Raw genomic sequence first — 14,812 nt, 5'->3', positions numbered from 1 at the left:
TTTCTACCGTTTTTTTCCCCGTTAAAGGGGTTTTTTTGGGGAGTTTTTCCTGATCAGCTGTGAGGGTCATAAGGACAGAGGGATGTCGTATGCTGTAAAGCCCTGTGAGGCAAATTGTGATTTGTGATATTGGGCTTTATAAATAAAATTGATTGATTGATTGATTGATTGACTATAGTGGAGTCTTTGTTTCCCTGGAACAAAAAAAAACAACAACATCAAAATAACAAGAACAAAATAAACAAAAACGATAGAAAAAGAAAAACCATTGGATTCGGTCCAGGATTTCAATCTGACTGATCAAAGAAAACTCCGAGGTCACTGTGAACTACTCACAGCACGGTAACTGCACGGCTTCCTTTGGTGGCGGTTATGTAACCTTATGAGTCGATAATGTATTGTCTCAACTGAGACTGTATCCATCAGAGATTTACTCTGACTGTAAAGTGACGTTACTTAAAGCAGCTGATTTCAAGCCCAACGTCAGAACAAAAAGCGGACCAGGTCAGGTCCGAGCATCAGTTACCATGGAGATCGAGCCAGGTTAGAGGAGAGTCACCTTCACATCTGACGTCAGACTCAACAAACCTCACTAACACGCTGGGGATGCTCTGTGGTCAGCCTTCAGGTCAGAGGTCAGGTGGAAGCTGTGAGCAGGTGTAATCATGAGCTGTGAGCTGAACGTGATGTCAGAGCTGTTTTATCATAATGTCATCATGACATCATCATTGACATCAGCTGTTTTGACATTTAAAGTGACAGTTGCACATTGCCTGTTTGTAAAACAACTTTTTCATAACAAGTTCCCACTGTGCAACTGACCAGGTGTGTTTCTGTGTGTGTGTGCAGGGGGCGGAGTCGAGGCCGGGCCCAGGTAGAGGATGAAGAGAGCATGGACGCCAAGGAGAGGAAAACCCTCCAAAAGACAGGTGTGTTGTACCTGATGTTCTGTTCATGACTTCATTCAAACCATCAGAACTTTATTCAAAATTGTGCAGCAGATCTTATAGGACACCATTTAAGATGATTTTAGACAGAATAAATAAATAAATAAATATGGATTTGAAATAATTCCCGAAATAAATAAGGAAACAAATATATACACACATAAATAATACATATATATATATATATATATATATATATATATATATATATATATATATACACAGATTACTTTTTATATTTATACACAAGTAATACATCAATTATATTTTATGTAAATAAATAAATAATAATAATATATGAATGCTGAAAGGTACATACAGGTTTTGGAGCAACATATGCTGCCATCCAGAAGACGTCTCTTTTAGGAACGTCCTGTCTTATTCCAGCGAGACAGTGAGACATATTGTGACGTGTTCCAACAGCGTGTCTCCGTAGTGACAGAGTGCAGGTACCAGACTGACCTGCCTGCAGTCCACACCTGTCTCCCACTGAACATGTGTGGGACATGATAAAGCACAAAAAGCAGTAATGGAGACCACGGACTGTTGAGACACTGACGTTGTATATCAGACAAGAACGGCAAAGAATTTCACCTTCAGAACTTGAACAGTTGGTGTCCTGAGGCCCTTCACATGTACTGAGGAGAAGGTGATGTCACACAGTGGGAAACATGCTCCTGTCCCAGCTGCTGTGGAACATGTCACAGACATCACAATCAGAATAAATGTATATTATTAAAATGATTAATGTGTGTGAGGGTGAACATTAAATATCTTCATCATCACTGTGTTCTGTTTAATTTACATGTCACACTGCGGCCCAACCTTTTTTTTGAATTGCGGTTGTATTAGAGTCAATATTAAAAATGAGTAGTTGGCCGTTTGTTCGGCAGCCGGTACTCATGGAAAACTCTGAAGCTTCTGTCGCCACCTCTGATTGGCCCTGGTGACGTAGCTCCTCCCATGGCCCTCTCATGTTCTAGTTTTTGTGTTGGACTACATCATGCTGATTGGCTTTGTGTGTGTCCGCAGAGGTGAAGGAGAAGACAACAGGACGCCGTCGCTCCACCTCCAGGAGAAAAACCAATGCAAACCCTGAACCCGACCCTGAACCAGACCCTGACCCCAGCCAGAACCCTGACCCTGATCCCCCTCAGCCTGACCCCACGGTCCCAGCGTCAAGCCCAGAACCAGCTCCCAGTGCTGAGGAGGAGGACAGGACCAGCCCTGCTCCTGCTGCTCCGCTCCCAGCCTCAAGTCCTGGAGATAAACCTCGAGTCAGTTCCCCATCCCCATCCCCTGCCTCCAGCCCCAGACCTGCCCCTGCTCCTGATCCCGATCCCGATCCCGATCCTGATCCTGATCCTGTGGAGGAGGACCGACCCAGCCTGAGCCATAGCCCCAGCATTGTTCCTTTGGAGACAGAGGGGGGCGGGGCCCTGAGTCCCTGCTCCAGTCCTCCGGTCTCCCCCTGCCCCCGACTGGAGGACGAGGACTCGCTGTCCCCTCTGTTCCAGCTGTCTCTGTCCGAGGACTCAGGGGGCTCGCCCACCCCCAGCCTGGGACACACCAAAAAACGGTGAGACTGTGTGTGTATTTGTAAAGACCACTTTGAATTTTAGACACAGTGCGTTTCCATGACAACAGAGGAAACAGATTTATATAAATCCCTGTAAACATGTCAGTGTGAGTGAAATGGTCCTGCAGTGAATTTGTCACAGTCGGACTAACACACCCAGATCATGTGACTCCTGCATGTATACAGTCAATCAGACCCAAACTGGCCGAGGCGCTCTGAGCATGCGCCACAGTTTCCGCCCCGGGCTTTGACCCGGAAGTCCAATAGCATTAAATGTGTAAGAGAAGAAGAAGCCGGTAACAACATGGAGAAATCTACATCCAGAGCCGTGACTTTTTGGACGGACCAAATGTACAGAGCTGTAAAGTTGTCCACCATGGTAGCAGTTAGCTGCTAGCTAACCGTAGCTAACTTGTTTGTCCATTGTTTGGTCTGTGACGTAATAGGTCAACAGGAAAAAGGTCCAATACTAACAAGCTGAAAGGGGGCATATCTCCACCTATCGTAGAGGAGTCGCACATACTTGGCTCAATAAATGGATTCCCCTCCCGTGCTGGTATACTGGGACAAGGACAGTAGGCCAGTTAGATGTCCTCGTCCAGCTGGGACTGTAGCTCCACTTCACTGTGACTGGAAACAGACTGACAGTGACAGTTTGAGGGTTCGGACTATTCTGATCATTTTCAGCTTCATACTGGTTATATAATGTTTAATGTTCTAAAACACTTCATTCCCCCGTCCTGTCTGTGATGGAACACATGAACTCAGAGATGTTTCATTTTAGCGCCCTTCCCCTGAAAACGTCCTGTCTGCTCTGATTGGTCAGCGTTTGTCTCAGTGTCACCAGTGAAAGCTTCTAAACACAAGCGAACATGTTCCATCTGAAATCAGCATATGCAACAAGATTTCCCTGATGTTAGCATTAGGGATGCTAAACGTCTCAACGATTAAATGTCTAAACGATTAAACGTCCGGCCCCTCACTAGTTGGCACCAGAAATATTAGTCAGTTAAACCTATTCGTGTTTTGTTCATGTACAAGGCCTCAACTGTCACGGGATCTACACCTCTGCGTTAAATAGACAGCGCATCTGTGACGTAGGCTGTGGTGCAGGGTACGAATCTACACAGACCCGACGCTGCAGCCTGACGTGCACCTCCCCAGAAATATAACTACACGTCACAGTGACGCAGACCTCCCGTCTGTCTCTGTAAGATAAAACCCGAGCAAAATCAAACATTTTGCCCACTTGACATGCTGCTGTGTTGTGCTATGGCCTATTCAAGTACTGGAATTTGTTATTTACGTGACAACGCCTGAATGCAACACAGGCTCGGTTATAATTGTCTCAGACTCGGGTCGGGTTTGGTCAGGAAAATGTGGCCTGAGCCGCGCTCTGGTGTGCTCACCTGTGTGTCTCTATTTGTGTGTGTGCGCGCATCAGGGCGGAATTCTGCCGTGCGTGATACAGAGAGCAGAGGAGAATTGTAAATGCGCGACCGTGTAGAGACAGAAATGACATGCCGTCAGTCAATAACAATCATTTAGCGTCCCTGTTATATGGCGGCTGATCTCGTCCTCTGCTTGGAGGGTAAGGAGCTCCTGGACCTCATTGTTTGAGTTAGCTGCTAACTGCTAACAGCTGCTTTTTAAATCTACAGCAATGAGTCACACACATTACATGTCATCAAACCGTTACACCCTTCCCCTCTGTGGTCCCGCCATGCCGGCTGTCATGGCAAGACAACTCTGTCCCCCCATTGCGGGACCTTTTGTACTGAACAGAGAGGCGGAACAGCGGCGCGAAATTCCCGCCTTGAAGAGGCAGAATAAACAGGTCAGAGTGACGAGATTGGATTTGCGTTCTGTCAGTGAGGGTCGTCACATGTACAGAAGTACAAACATAGTGCACAATGATCAGATACAGAAATCATCGGCATTCCTTAGAACATTTTCCTCGGCATCAGCAGTTATTCAGGTGACTGTTTCCATGGTAACATATAAACAGGAAGTGCTCTGAGCAGGACTTTTAATTTAATCCTCTGGCAATAGACTCTTGTAGGGCTGACGTCACGATGACATCACAATGACATCATGTTATCAGCTGGAGGTGCAGCTGCCTCTCCCCCACAGGGCTGTAGGCTCCATAGGAGTGTTAAAATGTGTTTGTCTTGTTGTGTTATTGGGAGCCAGAATAGAAGGAGTCATGGCTCAAAACCAGCCGCCACTGCCCGTCAACAAAAACAAAGACAACTATGGTTAAATGTGATAAGACCAAAGGACTGGACGGAGGCCATCATCAAAAATGCTCACATGTGCAGCGCACACTTCATATCAGGTTAGGGAAAAAGTATTTCCTGTTGTAGGGATGAATAAGGTTATGTGTATTAAGGGTTATCATGTCCACCTCATCAGAAACTGGGGAGGGATTAAGAGGAATATTGGATTTCTCTGGAACGCTAACTTTTTAGCACATTAGCTAACGTTAGCTTCCATAGCAAAACAAACAAGTGTGGTCCTCCTTTGTAAGATTGGCTTCCTGTGACATCATCCATCCACTGAGTGAGAGCATACGGGTCGGCCAGTCTGGTCCCGTTGGTCAGTGTTTACTTATTCAAGTAGCGTTCACCGTTTGATTAACGAGCTGGAACGACTGATGGATTAGAAGACGATCAGTCCCTAACATGTCTCGTTCTCTGGCCCTGCAGTCTGAAGCAGTGTGCCTTCTGTTACCGTGGTGAAGAGCCACCCCTGGGCCAGGGCCGACTGGTGGTGTTCGGCCCGACGCCCGGCTACATCCCGCTCCACATCCTCAACCGCCGCGCCTCCTCCGACCGGGACAATGACTGCCACGACCACTGCTACCGTGGCGACCAGGCCCCGCCCATGTGAGTGACCTCACTTCCTGTTTATTGCCTATCAAAGTTAAACCAGTTAAACAAGTGTTTCCCATAAGAAGAGCTGTTAGATTCAGTTTCAGCACAGATTGTATTTGCTTGTTTATTTGTTTGTTTACCACTGTGATCGATGTGTGTGTGTGTGTGTGTGTGTGTGTGTGGGTGTGTGGGTGTGTGCAGGTGCAGCAGTCCAGAGCAGTGTGGTGAGTACTCTTTATTCATACTAACTGAAAGTGTTGTAACACCAAAACCAGTGACCACAAATCTCCTGACGACTGAGACGCAGCTGGTCTGATCACTGTTATTGATCTCCTGATGTTTCAGAGGAGGAGTCTTCCTCAGAGTTTGTGGAGCAGCTCGGACCCGTTGGCCTTCCACATGACATCAACGTCCAATCACTGTTCGACCCCACAGGTACTAGAAGATACGCTCCTCCTCTCCTGAACCCCTCCCTTATTCCCTGACCTCTGTCCATCCTTTGAGGTAAACCTGACTGTGTGTGTGTGTGTGTGTGTGTGCCTGTGTGTGTGTGCCTGTGTGCGCAGGTCAGTGCTGTGCTCACCTGCAGTGTGCAGCCTGGTCAGAGGGGGTATGTCGCGGCGAGGGCCAATCACTGCTCTATGTGGACAAAGCCATCGACTCAGGAAGCACGCAGGTGGGTTTGTGTTGTCTGATTGGTCACTGCTCTAAAGGAGGAATACAGCTGTATGCAGCATCACTAAGCCCCGCCCTTCTCTCACCTCTTCAGGTGTGTGTGTTCTGCCGTCGGCTCGGAGCCTCGCTGCGTTGCCGGGAGACGGGCTGTAGGCAAAGCTTCCATTTCCCCTGTGCTGCTGCGGCTGGAGCTTACCAGGACTGGACCAAGAAACACACACTGTGTACAAGACACACACACACAGGTACTCTCTCTCTCTCTCACACACACACACACACACACACACACGCGCAGGTGCCTTAAAGGGATAGTTTATGGTTTTTTTGGTAATGTTTTTTATTGAAGGATAAATGCGAATCACACAGTATCAGAATTGTCACACTCCCGGCCCTACCTCAAGAGTCAACACACAGTGACACTAAGGACATAAAATAAAAATGAAGCACAGCAGAAAAAGGGAACAGTAAATGAAAGTAAAGAAGGAGAGAAGGTATTCTCATATAATTACATAATATCCCTCTCCTGTTGAGGAGGAGTTGGTCAAAGGCAGTTAAAATTTGCCATCAAGCACTGCCTTGTCTCATAGAAACAGACCTTAGAGATTTAATCTTCTCAAGTTTAAGAAACAATAGCAGGTCTGTATTGACAGGGGATGATGGAGGATTAGGGGACGCCCATTCTAGCAAAATCTGCGATGAGCTAATACTGATGCATATTCTGCTATATCAGTCTGTCAGAGTAAAAATAATAATAATTAAAGCTGCAAGCAGCGATGAACAGGCCCTCGCACCTTCGCATAACTCGGGGCTGCTGGCAGGACGCCGACTGAAGCGTCAGTTCATTTCTGTCAGATAGCACATGAGATGGAGGAGATGGCATATCCTTCATACAGTGCTGGAATGACTATTTCACATTTTGTACCACTTCCTCTTCCCACTAGAGGGAGTAGGAGAAGGCACTAACAATAGGTCATGTTCCTATACATGAGGTAGATACCACAGCATGTAAATGTCAGGTAAATGAAAAAATAAGTGTCTAAAAAGACGTACTTCCTGTCGATGCTAGGTGGCGCTGTACTCTTCACTGATTATTGACATGTAGATGTGTTCAGGGCGGGACTGTCATCAATCCTGTGAAGTTTGGCCAAAATTGGACCATGTATGCTGGAGTTATAAACTACTTCCTGTTTTGTGGCGAGACCCCTAACTTTGACGCCGTCACACGGTTTGAAGAAAGCTTTTGATAACTTTTCATCTTCAAGGTCTTGGGATGGGACAGACCATGGTTTGAAGTCAATCAGATGAAATCTCTAGGACTAGTTTGTTCATTTAGGACCCCTGGAAATGCCAAAAATGCAACAAAATTGCACAGAAAATTCAAAATGGCCGACTTTCTGTTGGGTTTAGATCATGGCTCCAAGAGGCTTTTTTGTATGTCTTGGATTGTTACGTATGCCTACCAAGTTTCATACGTGTAGGTTAAACTAGCTTCGGGGGCTGTTTGCTCAAAATTTTGTCAATGGCACTACTGAGGCTTTTTTTTTTTTTGAAAGAGAGAGAGAGAGAGAGAGAGAGAGAGAGAGAGAGAGAGAGAGAGAGAGAGAGAGAGAGAGAGTGTCTTGAAATGGCAAATTTTTCACCACCAAGCCAATTCATTTGGAGGAAGAAGAAGAAGAATTCCTTGCATTTCATTAGGGTCCTCGCACTGCTAGGTGCTCGGGCCCTAATGAAAAGGTTTATTTATATAGCACTAGAGTAGTGAGGTCCTCTGGAACCCCAAACAGTGCCATGAGGTCACTGGGTTGTTCATTAGTTTGGGACAGAAACAGATCATATGAGCAAGGTCTGCCGGGGTCACATCTCTTGTCATCACTGAGGTAGATGTCTGCAAGTCTGGCTTTACTAAAGTGGGAACGGTGCACAAGGCCGAGGCGTGCACAGGGTGATTAAGAATATGTCCTCTCATTAGCTTCATACCAGGAATCTTCTCTTAGTTTTGATTCCAACCCTTTCGTTTATTTAATATTTATGACACCCTTTTGGTTGGGCCGCATCTCCAGACATTTGTCCCAAAGTAAATTAGGGGCTGCATGTGGAAAAGATGGGAGCTGAGCTTTAACCAAGTGTCCAATATGGAAATACTGAAAAAGGTCATGATAGGGCGGGGATAGTGGTTGGTATGCATCCACTTCGGAGAAGCAGCGATGTCCTGCTGTGGAGGGGATCGGCAACAAAATGTATTTTAGCCACCTAAAAAATCAGTGGACTGTATGTTTGATGTGTTTTCACTGCTTTGTCTTAAAGTCAGAGGGAGGTAGACAGTGACTTCCAGCAGGAACATGAAGCTGTTATATCTCTCTCTCCTCACAGCCAGACTCCATTGAGAAAAACAGTGATTTAACATCAGTGATCTCAGGAGCTGCTAATCTACTGCTGCCTCCATCAGTTAGTGTGTTTGTGTCACTGTGTGACTTTGCTGTTACTTCACATTCACCAGAGTCACATAGTGACAGAAACACACTAACTGATGGAGGCAGCAGTCGACCAGCAGCTCCTGAGATCACTGATGTTAAATCACTGTTTTTCTCAGTGGAGTCTGGCGGCTGTGATGACAGCTTAGATGGGGAACTGAAGCTGTTACGGCTTCTCTGTCGGAGCAGGCTGTGTGATGGAAAGGTGAAGTGGTTTAAAATAATTTCAGTATAGTGTACACTTACTCTGCGACAGATTTTTTTGGGTGGCTAAAATATGTTTTACTGCTGCTCCCCGTCCACAGCAGTAGATTGCTTAGCTTCTGTGTCGTACTCCAGTCTGCTTCTCCAAACTGACATCTTGTGTAGGTTACACACTGACTGTGGATCAGTGCTCCATACGACCCCACTCCAAGAATCAGAACTGTCCCTTTCAGTGTGTTTGTGGATTAAAGAGAGTGTTTCCTGTGAGGTGTAACCGTATGTGTGTGGAGTCAGTGATCATGAAGATCTGTAGAAACATTTTCCTCATGTGGTTTAAGCTCCGCCTCTTCTTCGCCTGCTCCGACCGGCTGTTACACACAACAGGAGAGGATGAGACAAGACGTCAGCCTTAGTTTCATCCCTTTGGCTCAACATGTATAAAACTTTGTCCCTCTCTGTCTCCAGTGTCCTCACAGTGTGTGTTGTGTACGAGTGGCGATGATGTCGGTGGTCTGTTGATGTGTTGTTGCTGTGGTGACCGCTACCATGGCAGCTGCCTGAACCCCGCCCTGGCCCCCTCCCCCCTATGCCGGGCTGGCTGGCAGTGTCCTCAGTGTCGAGTGTGTCAGAGCTGCAGGTAACACACACACACACACACACACACACACACTGTTGACAGCTGTGGGTGCAGGCTGAATGTTCACAGGTTGTCTGTCTGTTTCATTCTCGTGGACACATCATGCTGTCATCAATGATATATGTATGATTGTGGTTGCAGACAAGCTTGTAGTGCAACACAGCCGCCAACTGGAGTGGAACTAACACCATAACTGTGTCCTCTGCGTGTGTGTGTGTGTGTGTGTGTGTGTGTGTGTTAGGTTGCGAGGGGATGATGGCGCGTTGCTGGTGTGTGAACGCTGTGATAAAGCCTACCACACACACTGTCTCACACCACCTCTGGATCACACACCGAGCACTGGCTGGAGCTGCAAGGTGACATAAACATACACACACACACACACACACACACACACACACATATATGTATGGGTGTCAGCCTCAGTGTTGATCTCTGGACGAACCTGTGTTATAACCTCTCTTTCCTCCAGAACTGCAGAATCTGCCGCCGCTGTGGTGTGAGGTCATCAGGCCAGTGGGCCAATCACCCGTTTCTGTGCAAGTCATGTGACCCGGCCCTGCCCTGCCCTCTCTGTGACCATGCCCCCGACCTCTACACACCACAGGACTATCTGACCTGTATCTGCTGCTATAGGTACACACACACACACACACACACACACACAATCCATTGAGTGTTTCTTCTGAAATAGTGGTGGACAAAAATAAACGAATAAACCTTTTTGAACGACTCTTTTACATGTCCAGTATGTACCTGTTCAGCCTGTCAGACGTCTCGGTGCTCATGAATCACGAACTTTTCCGACACTTACTGTCGGGCATTGCTCGCACTGCCTCCTACAGTGAGTGATCGAGATGCGATTGAATCAGACAGTCTGGCAGCTGTACTGACCGAACAAGACAGAATGGCGTGTATTCTGTTTGCACAGGAAGAACAATAACTCACTGCAGTCAAATCACATTTCTGTCCACATACCAGGAGTGTAACGATCTATTAGTCTGAATCAATATATCGATTCAATGATCAACGATCCAATACCATCGACACAAAGTGAAAACGTCGACCTATATCACCGTCTTTAGGTTACACCTTTATTTTGAAAATCTGTGTCAGCGTCAAACAGCAGCAGGAACGAAGAGGATAACGTTACTGACTCAGGAATAAATCAGCAGTGTGGAAATATTTTGGATTTCAGAGAACATCCAGGTCAGCAGACAGAACACATGGTGTATGTGAACAATGACGTTATGAGATAAACTCCACGTGACGTTACCTGCCTGGACGAGCGTCTCACTCTGCTAACTTCTCACTGCAGCAACATCAGCTGCTGTTTCAACAATGTTCGGCTAAAAAACGTTCATGCAGGCTGAAATTCAACCGAGCTGTTCTGTCAGGAGACGCAGAGACTGAAACCAACGCTGAGGAAGAAGTAGTATAAATAATACATGTCATCTGTTCAACTGTTTGTAGAGGAAAAGTCTGCTAGCCGCTAGGCTAATTTATGTAAACATGCTAAAGCTAATAATGTGTGACTAGCATAAAACAACAGTTGTGTCTGTGAACCCTGACAGTTGTTACTGAGCTGAGTTTGAGACTTGTTTTAAATGATCCTGTTGTTTTATGGCTGTTTGGAGACGTTTGTCTGTAAGACACAAGTTTGTCTCCAGGACTTTAAGACACAAGTTTGTCTCCAGGACTTTAAGACACAAGTTTGTCTCCAGGACTTTAAGACACAAGTTTGTCTTCGGGACTTTAAGACACAAGTTTGTCTTCGGGACTTTAAGACACAAGTTTGTTTTCGGGACTTTAAGACTAGCATAAAACAACAGTTGTGTCTGTGAACCCTGACAGTTGTTACTGAGCTGAGTTTGAGACTTGTTTTAAATGATCCTGTTGTTTTATGGCTGTTTGGAGACGTTTGTCTGTAAGACACAAGTTTGTTTTCAGGACTTTAAGACACAAGTTTGTCTCCAGGACTTTAAGACACAAGTTTGTTTTCAGGACTTTAAGACACAAGTTTGTCTCGAGGTCTTTAAGACACACGTTTGTCTCCAGGACTTTAAGACACAAGTTTGTCTCCAGGACTTTAAGACACGCATTTGTCTCCAGGACTTTAAGACACAAGTTTGTCTTCAGGACTTGAAGACACAAGTTTGTCTTCAGGACTTTGAGACACAAGTTTGTCTTCAGGACTTTAAGACACAAGTTTGTCTCCAGGACTTTAAGACACAAGTTTGTCTTCAGGACTTTAAGACATGGTCCTGAAGTTTTATGAAAAGATGATGTTTGGGTTAAAATGAAAAGATTTCTGACAGTGCTGCTTTCTGTGTGTTAGTGGAGTCAGTTTAGTCAACTCTACTGAAGTTGACTGGTCACAGTTATTCACATGATTTATGTGTTGTTTGGATCTTTTATGACCAACAGCAAAAGGAAAGGTGCGGCAGCTTCTTCTGGAACAGACTGTGTTAAATGATAACGTCTCATATCGTCCACAGGCCCCTGAATTGAATTGAATCGAATCGAATTTAATTGAGTCATATCGTGGCAGACTTTGTGATATTTGCAAATATTGTGTTGTTGTTTTAAGTCCAGTCCAAACCAGATTCACAACGTGTTGAGTTGAAACAAACAACTACTGTCAACGCTCCAGTCTGAGCTGCCAGTCAGAGTAATTTCTTTCACCAACGGACTCCACCGGGTCCAATGCCAATACAACACACTGAATCACCAAAAAAACAACAAGGGCCAACTGGGGGACACACTGCAAAAGCTATGGCAGCAGACACTCACCAACAGCCTGACATTGACCAATGACCGACTGTCTGCTTGGTTTGTCAGGGCCCTGAGACTGTCATTGGTACACTGCAGGTCTAAGGAGAAAATGCTCAGCCTTAGCGTTGACTGCTTATTTTGTTCATCATATGTTTTGAAGCAGATAAAAAAACACCACATGGACACCCTTTCATTAAAGGTGGTCCTTGAAGATTTAGCAAACATGCACATCTTCATTTTTGTGTTTTGTTACAGGTGTGTCCATACAGAGTGTATTGTCCAGGCTGGGGAGGGCAGGGCAGGGTCTGAAGATTACATCTGCTCCACCTGCAGGCCTCAGAAGGAGGAGCCAATCCCACACACTCCACTCGCACGCAGTCCTACCTTGGTCCCTCAACTAAGTCCCACACAGGCACCACCCATAAGTGTTTCACAGCCACCAATTCCAGGTCTCACAGAGGCTCCACCCATCAGTCCAACAGCTCATAGCCCAGTCCACCTCATCCGCTCAGAGCCAGCCCATAGTCCTACCAAGACCCCCTGTACGCCATCGCAACAAAGTCTGGCTCTATCTCATGTTGAACCCATAGGGCTCCAACATAGTCCTGCGCCATCCTGCCCTGAACCTACAGAGCTCCAACATTGTCTTATACCATCCTGCCCTGAACCTTCAGAGCTCCAACATAGTCCTATGCCATCCCTCCCTGAACCCACAGAGCCCCAACATAGTCCTGCACCATCCCACCCTGAACCCACAGAACCCCAACATAGTCCTGCGCCATCCCACCCTGAACCCACAGAACCCCAACATAGTCCTGCACCAACCCACCCAGAACCCACAGAGCTCCAACATAGCCCTCCACCATCTCACTCTGAACCCACAGAGCTCCAACACAGTCCTGCGCCATCCCACCCTGAACCCACAGAGCCCCAACATAGTCCTGCGCCATCCCACCCTGAACCCACAGAGCTCCAACATAGTCCTGCGCCCAACATAGTCCTGCGCCATCCCACCCTGAACCCACAGAGCTCCAACATAGTCCTGCGCCATCCCAACCTGAACCCACAGAGCTCCAACGTAGTCCTGCGCCATCCCACCCTGAACCCACAGAGCTGAACCCACAGAGCTCCAACGTAGTCCTGCGCCATCCCACCCTGAACCCACAGAGCTCCAACGTAGTCCTGCGCCATCCCACCCTGAACCCACAGAGCTCCACTGAACCCACAGAGCTCCAACGTAGTCCTGCGCCATCCCACCCTGAACCCACAGAGCTCCAACGTTGTCCTGCGCCATCTCACTCTGAACCCACAGAGCTCCAACGTAGTCCTGCACCATCTCATTCTGAACCCGCAGAGCTCCAACGTAGTCCTGCGCCATCTCATCCTGAACCCACAGGGCTCCAACATAGTCCTGTGCCATCTCACCCAGAACCCACAGAGCTCCAACATAGTCCTGCACCATCCTGCTCTGAACCCACAGAGCTCCAACATAGTCCTGAGCCACCTCACTCGGAACCCACAGAGTTCCAATATAGTCTTGAGCCATCCCACCCTGAACCCACAGAGCTCCAACATGGTCCTGCGCCATCTCACTCTGAACCTGCAGAGCTCCAACATAGTCCTGCGTCATCCCACCCTGAACTCACAGAGCTCCAACATAGTCCTGCACCATCCTGCTCTGAACCCACAGAGATCCAACGTAGTCCTGCACCAGCTCACTCAGAACCCACAGAGCTCCAACATAGTCCTGCGCTATCCCACCCTGAACCCACAGTTGTTCAACATAGTCTTTCGCCATCCCACCCTGACTCCACAGAGCTCCAACATAGTCCTGCATCATCCCACCCTGAATCCACAGAGCTCCAATATAGTCCTGCGCCATCCCACTCTGAACCCACAGAGCTCCAGCATAGTCCTGCACCATCCCGCCTTGAACCCACAGAGCTCCAACATAGTCCTGCACTGTCCTGCCCTGAACCCAAAGAGGACCAACAATGTCTTGCGCCATTGCATCCTGAACCCACAGAGCTCCAACGTAGTCCTGCACCATCCTGCCCTGAATCCAAAGAGCTCCAACGTATTCCTGAGCCAACCCACCCTGAACCCACAGAGCTCCAACATAGTCCTGCGCCATCCCACCCTGAACCCACAGAGCTCCAACATAGTCACGTGCCATCCAGCCTTGAACCCACAGAGCTCCAACACAGTCCTGCACCATCCCGCCCTGAACCCACAGAGGACCAACAAAGTCTTGCGCCATCTCATTCTGAACCCACAGAGCTCCAACATAGTCCTGCACCATCCCGCCTTGAACCCACAGAGCTCCAGCAAAGTCCTGCACCATCTTACCCTTATTCCCCAGAGCAACAAGAAATTTCCACACCATCTCATGCTAATGGAAAAGAGCTCCAGCGAAGTCCACCACCATCTCATCTCAGTCCCACAGAGCTCCTTCAAAGTTCACTACAATCTTACTCGGGTCTAACAGAGCTCCTTCCATCAGTTAGCCCTAATCTCACAGAGCACCAGGAGAGCCACACCCTATCTCAAGTTAGTCCAGCAGAGTTTCAACAAAGCCCCACCGGTGTGACTCCCTTGCAGGCTCAGAAGACTCAGCTCAGTTTTACTTCTTCCAGCTCTACCAAGAA

The 14,812-nt window shown here is 47.3% G+C and overlaps 1 protein-coding gene across 1 annotated transcript in view; it reads left to right on the top strand.

Annotated features, from left to right (window-relative positions):
- LOC126397542 (histone-lysine N-methyltransferase 2D-like) overlaps nucleotides 1-14,810 on the top strand; it is a gene marked incomplete at its 3' end in the record, with an annotated part of 38,822 nt that extends 24,012 nt beyond the window's left edge. Inside the window, exons 3-15 of the mRNA XM_050056399.1 lie at nucleotides 850-929; nucleotides 1,980-2,526; nucleotides 5,235-5,414; nucleotides 5,604-5,626; nucleotides 5,748-5,837; nucleotides 5,969-6,078; nucleotides 6,172-6,322; nucleotides 9,218-9,389; nucleotides 9,631-9,745; nucleotides 9,862-10,025; nucleotides 12,420-13,141; nucleotides 13,299-13,380; nucleotides 13,442-14,810. Of these exons, the coding sequence (XP_049912356.1) occupies nucleotides 850-929; nucleotides 1,980-2,526; nucleotides 5,235-5,414; nucleotides 5,604-5,626; nucleotides 5,748-5,837; nucleotides 5,969-6,078; nucleotides 6,172-6,322; nucleotides 9,218-9,389; nucleotides 9,631-9,745; nucleotides 9,862-10,025; nucleotides 12,420-13,141; nucleotides 13,299-13,380; nucleotides 13,442-14,810 (3,805 nt within the window). The remainder of the gene's footprint in view (nucleotides 1-849; nucleotides 930-1,979; nucleotides 2,527-5,234; nucleotides 5,415-5,603; nucleotides 5,627-5,747; nucleotides 5,838-5,968; nucleotides 6,079-6,171; nucleotides 6,323-9,217; nucleotides 9,390-9,630; nucleotides 9,746-9,861; nucleotides 10,026-12,419; nucleotides 13,142-13,298; nucleotides 13,381-13,441) is intronic.
- Between the last annotated feature and the right edge of the window lie 2 nt (nucleotides 14,811-14,812).

Source organism: Epinephelus moara, chromosome 11 (assembly GCF_006386435.1).
Source record: "Epinephelus moara isolate mb chromosome 11, YSFRI_EMoa_1.0, whole genome shotgun sequence".
Taxonomy (NCBI): domain Eukaryota; kingdom Metazoa; phylum Chordata; class Actinopteri; order Perciformes; family Serranidae; genus Epinephelus; species Epinephelus moara.
The sequence above is the reverse complement of the archived record's forward strand: the minus strand, read 5'-3'. Positions and strand labels throughout refer to the sequence as shown.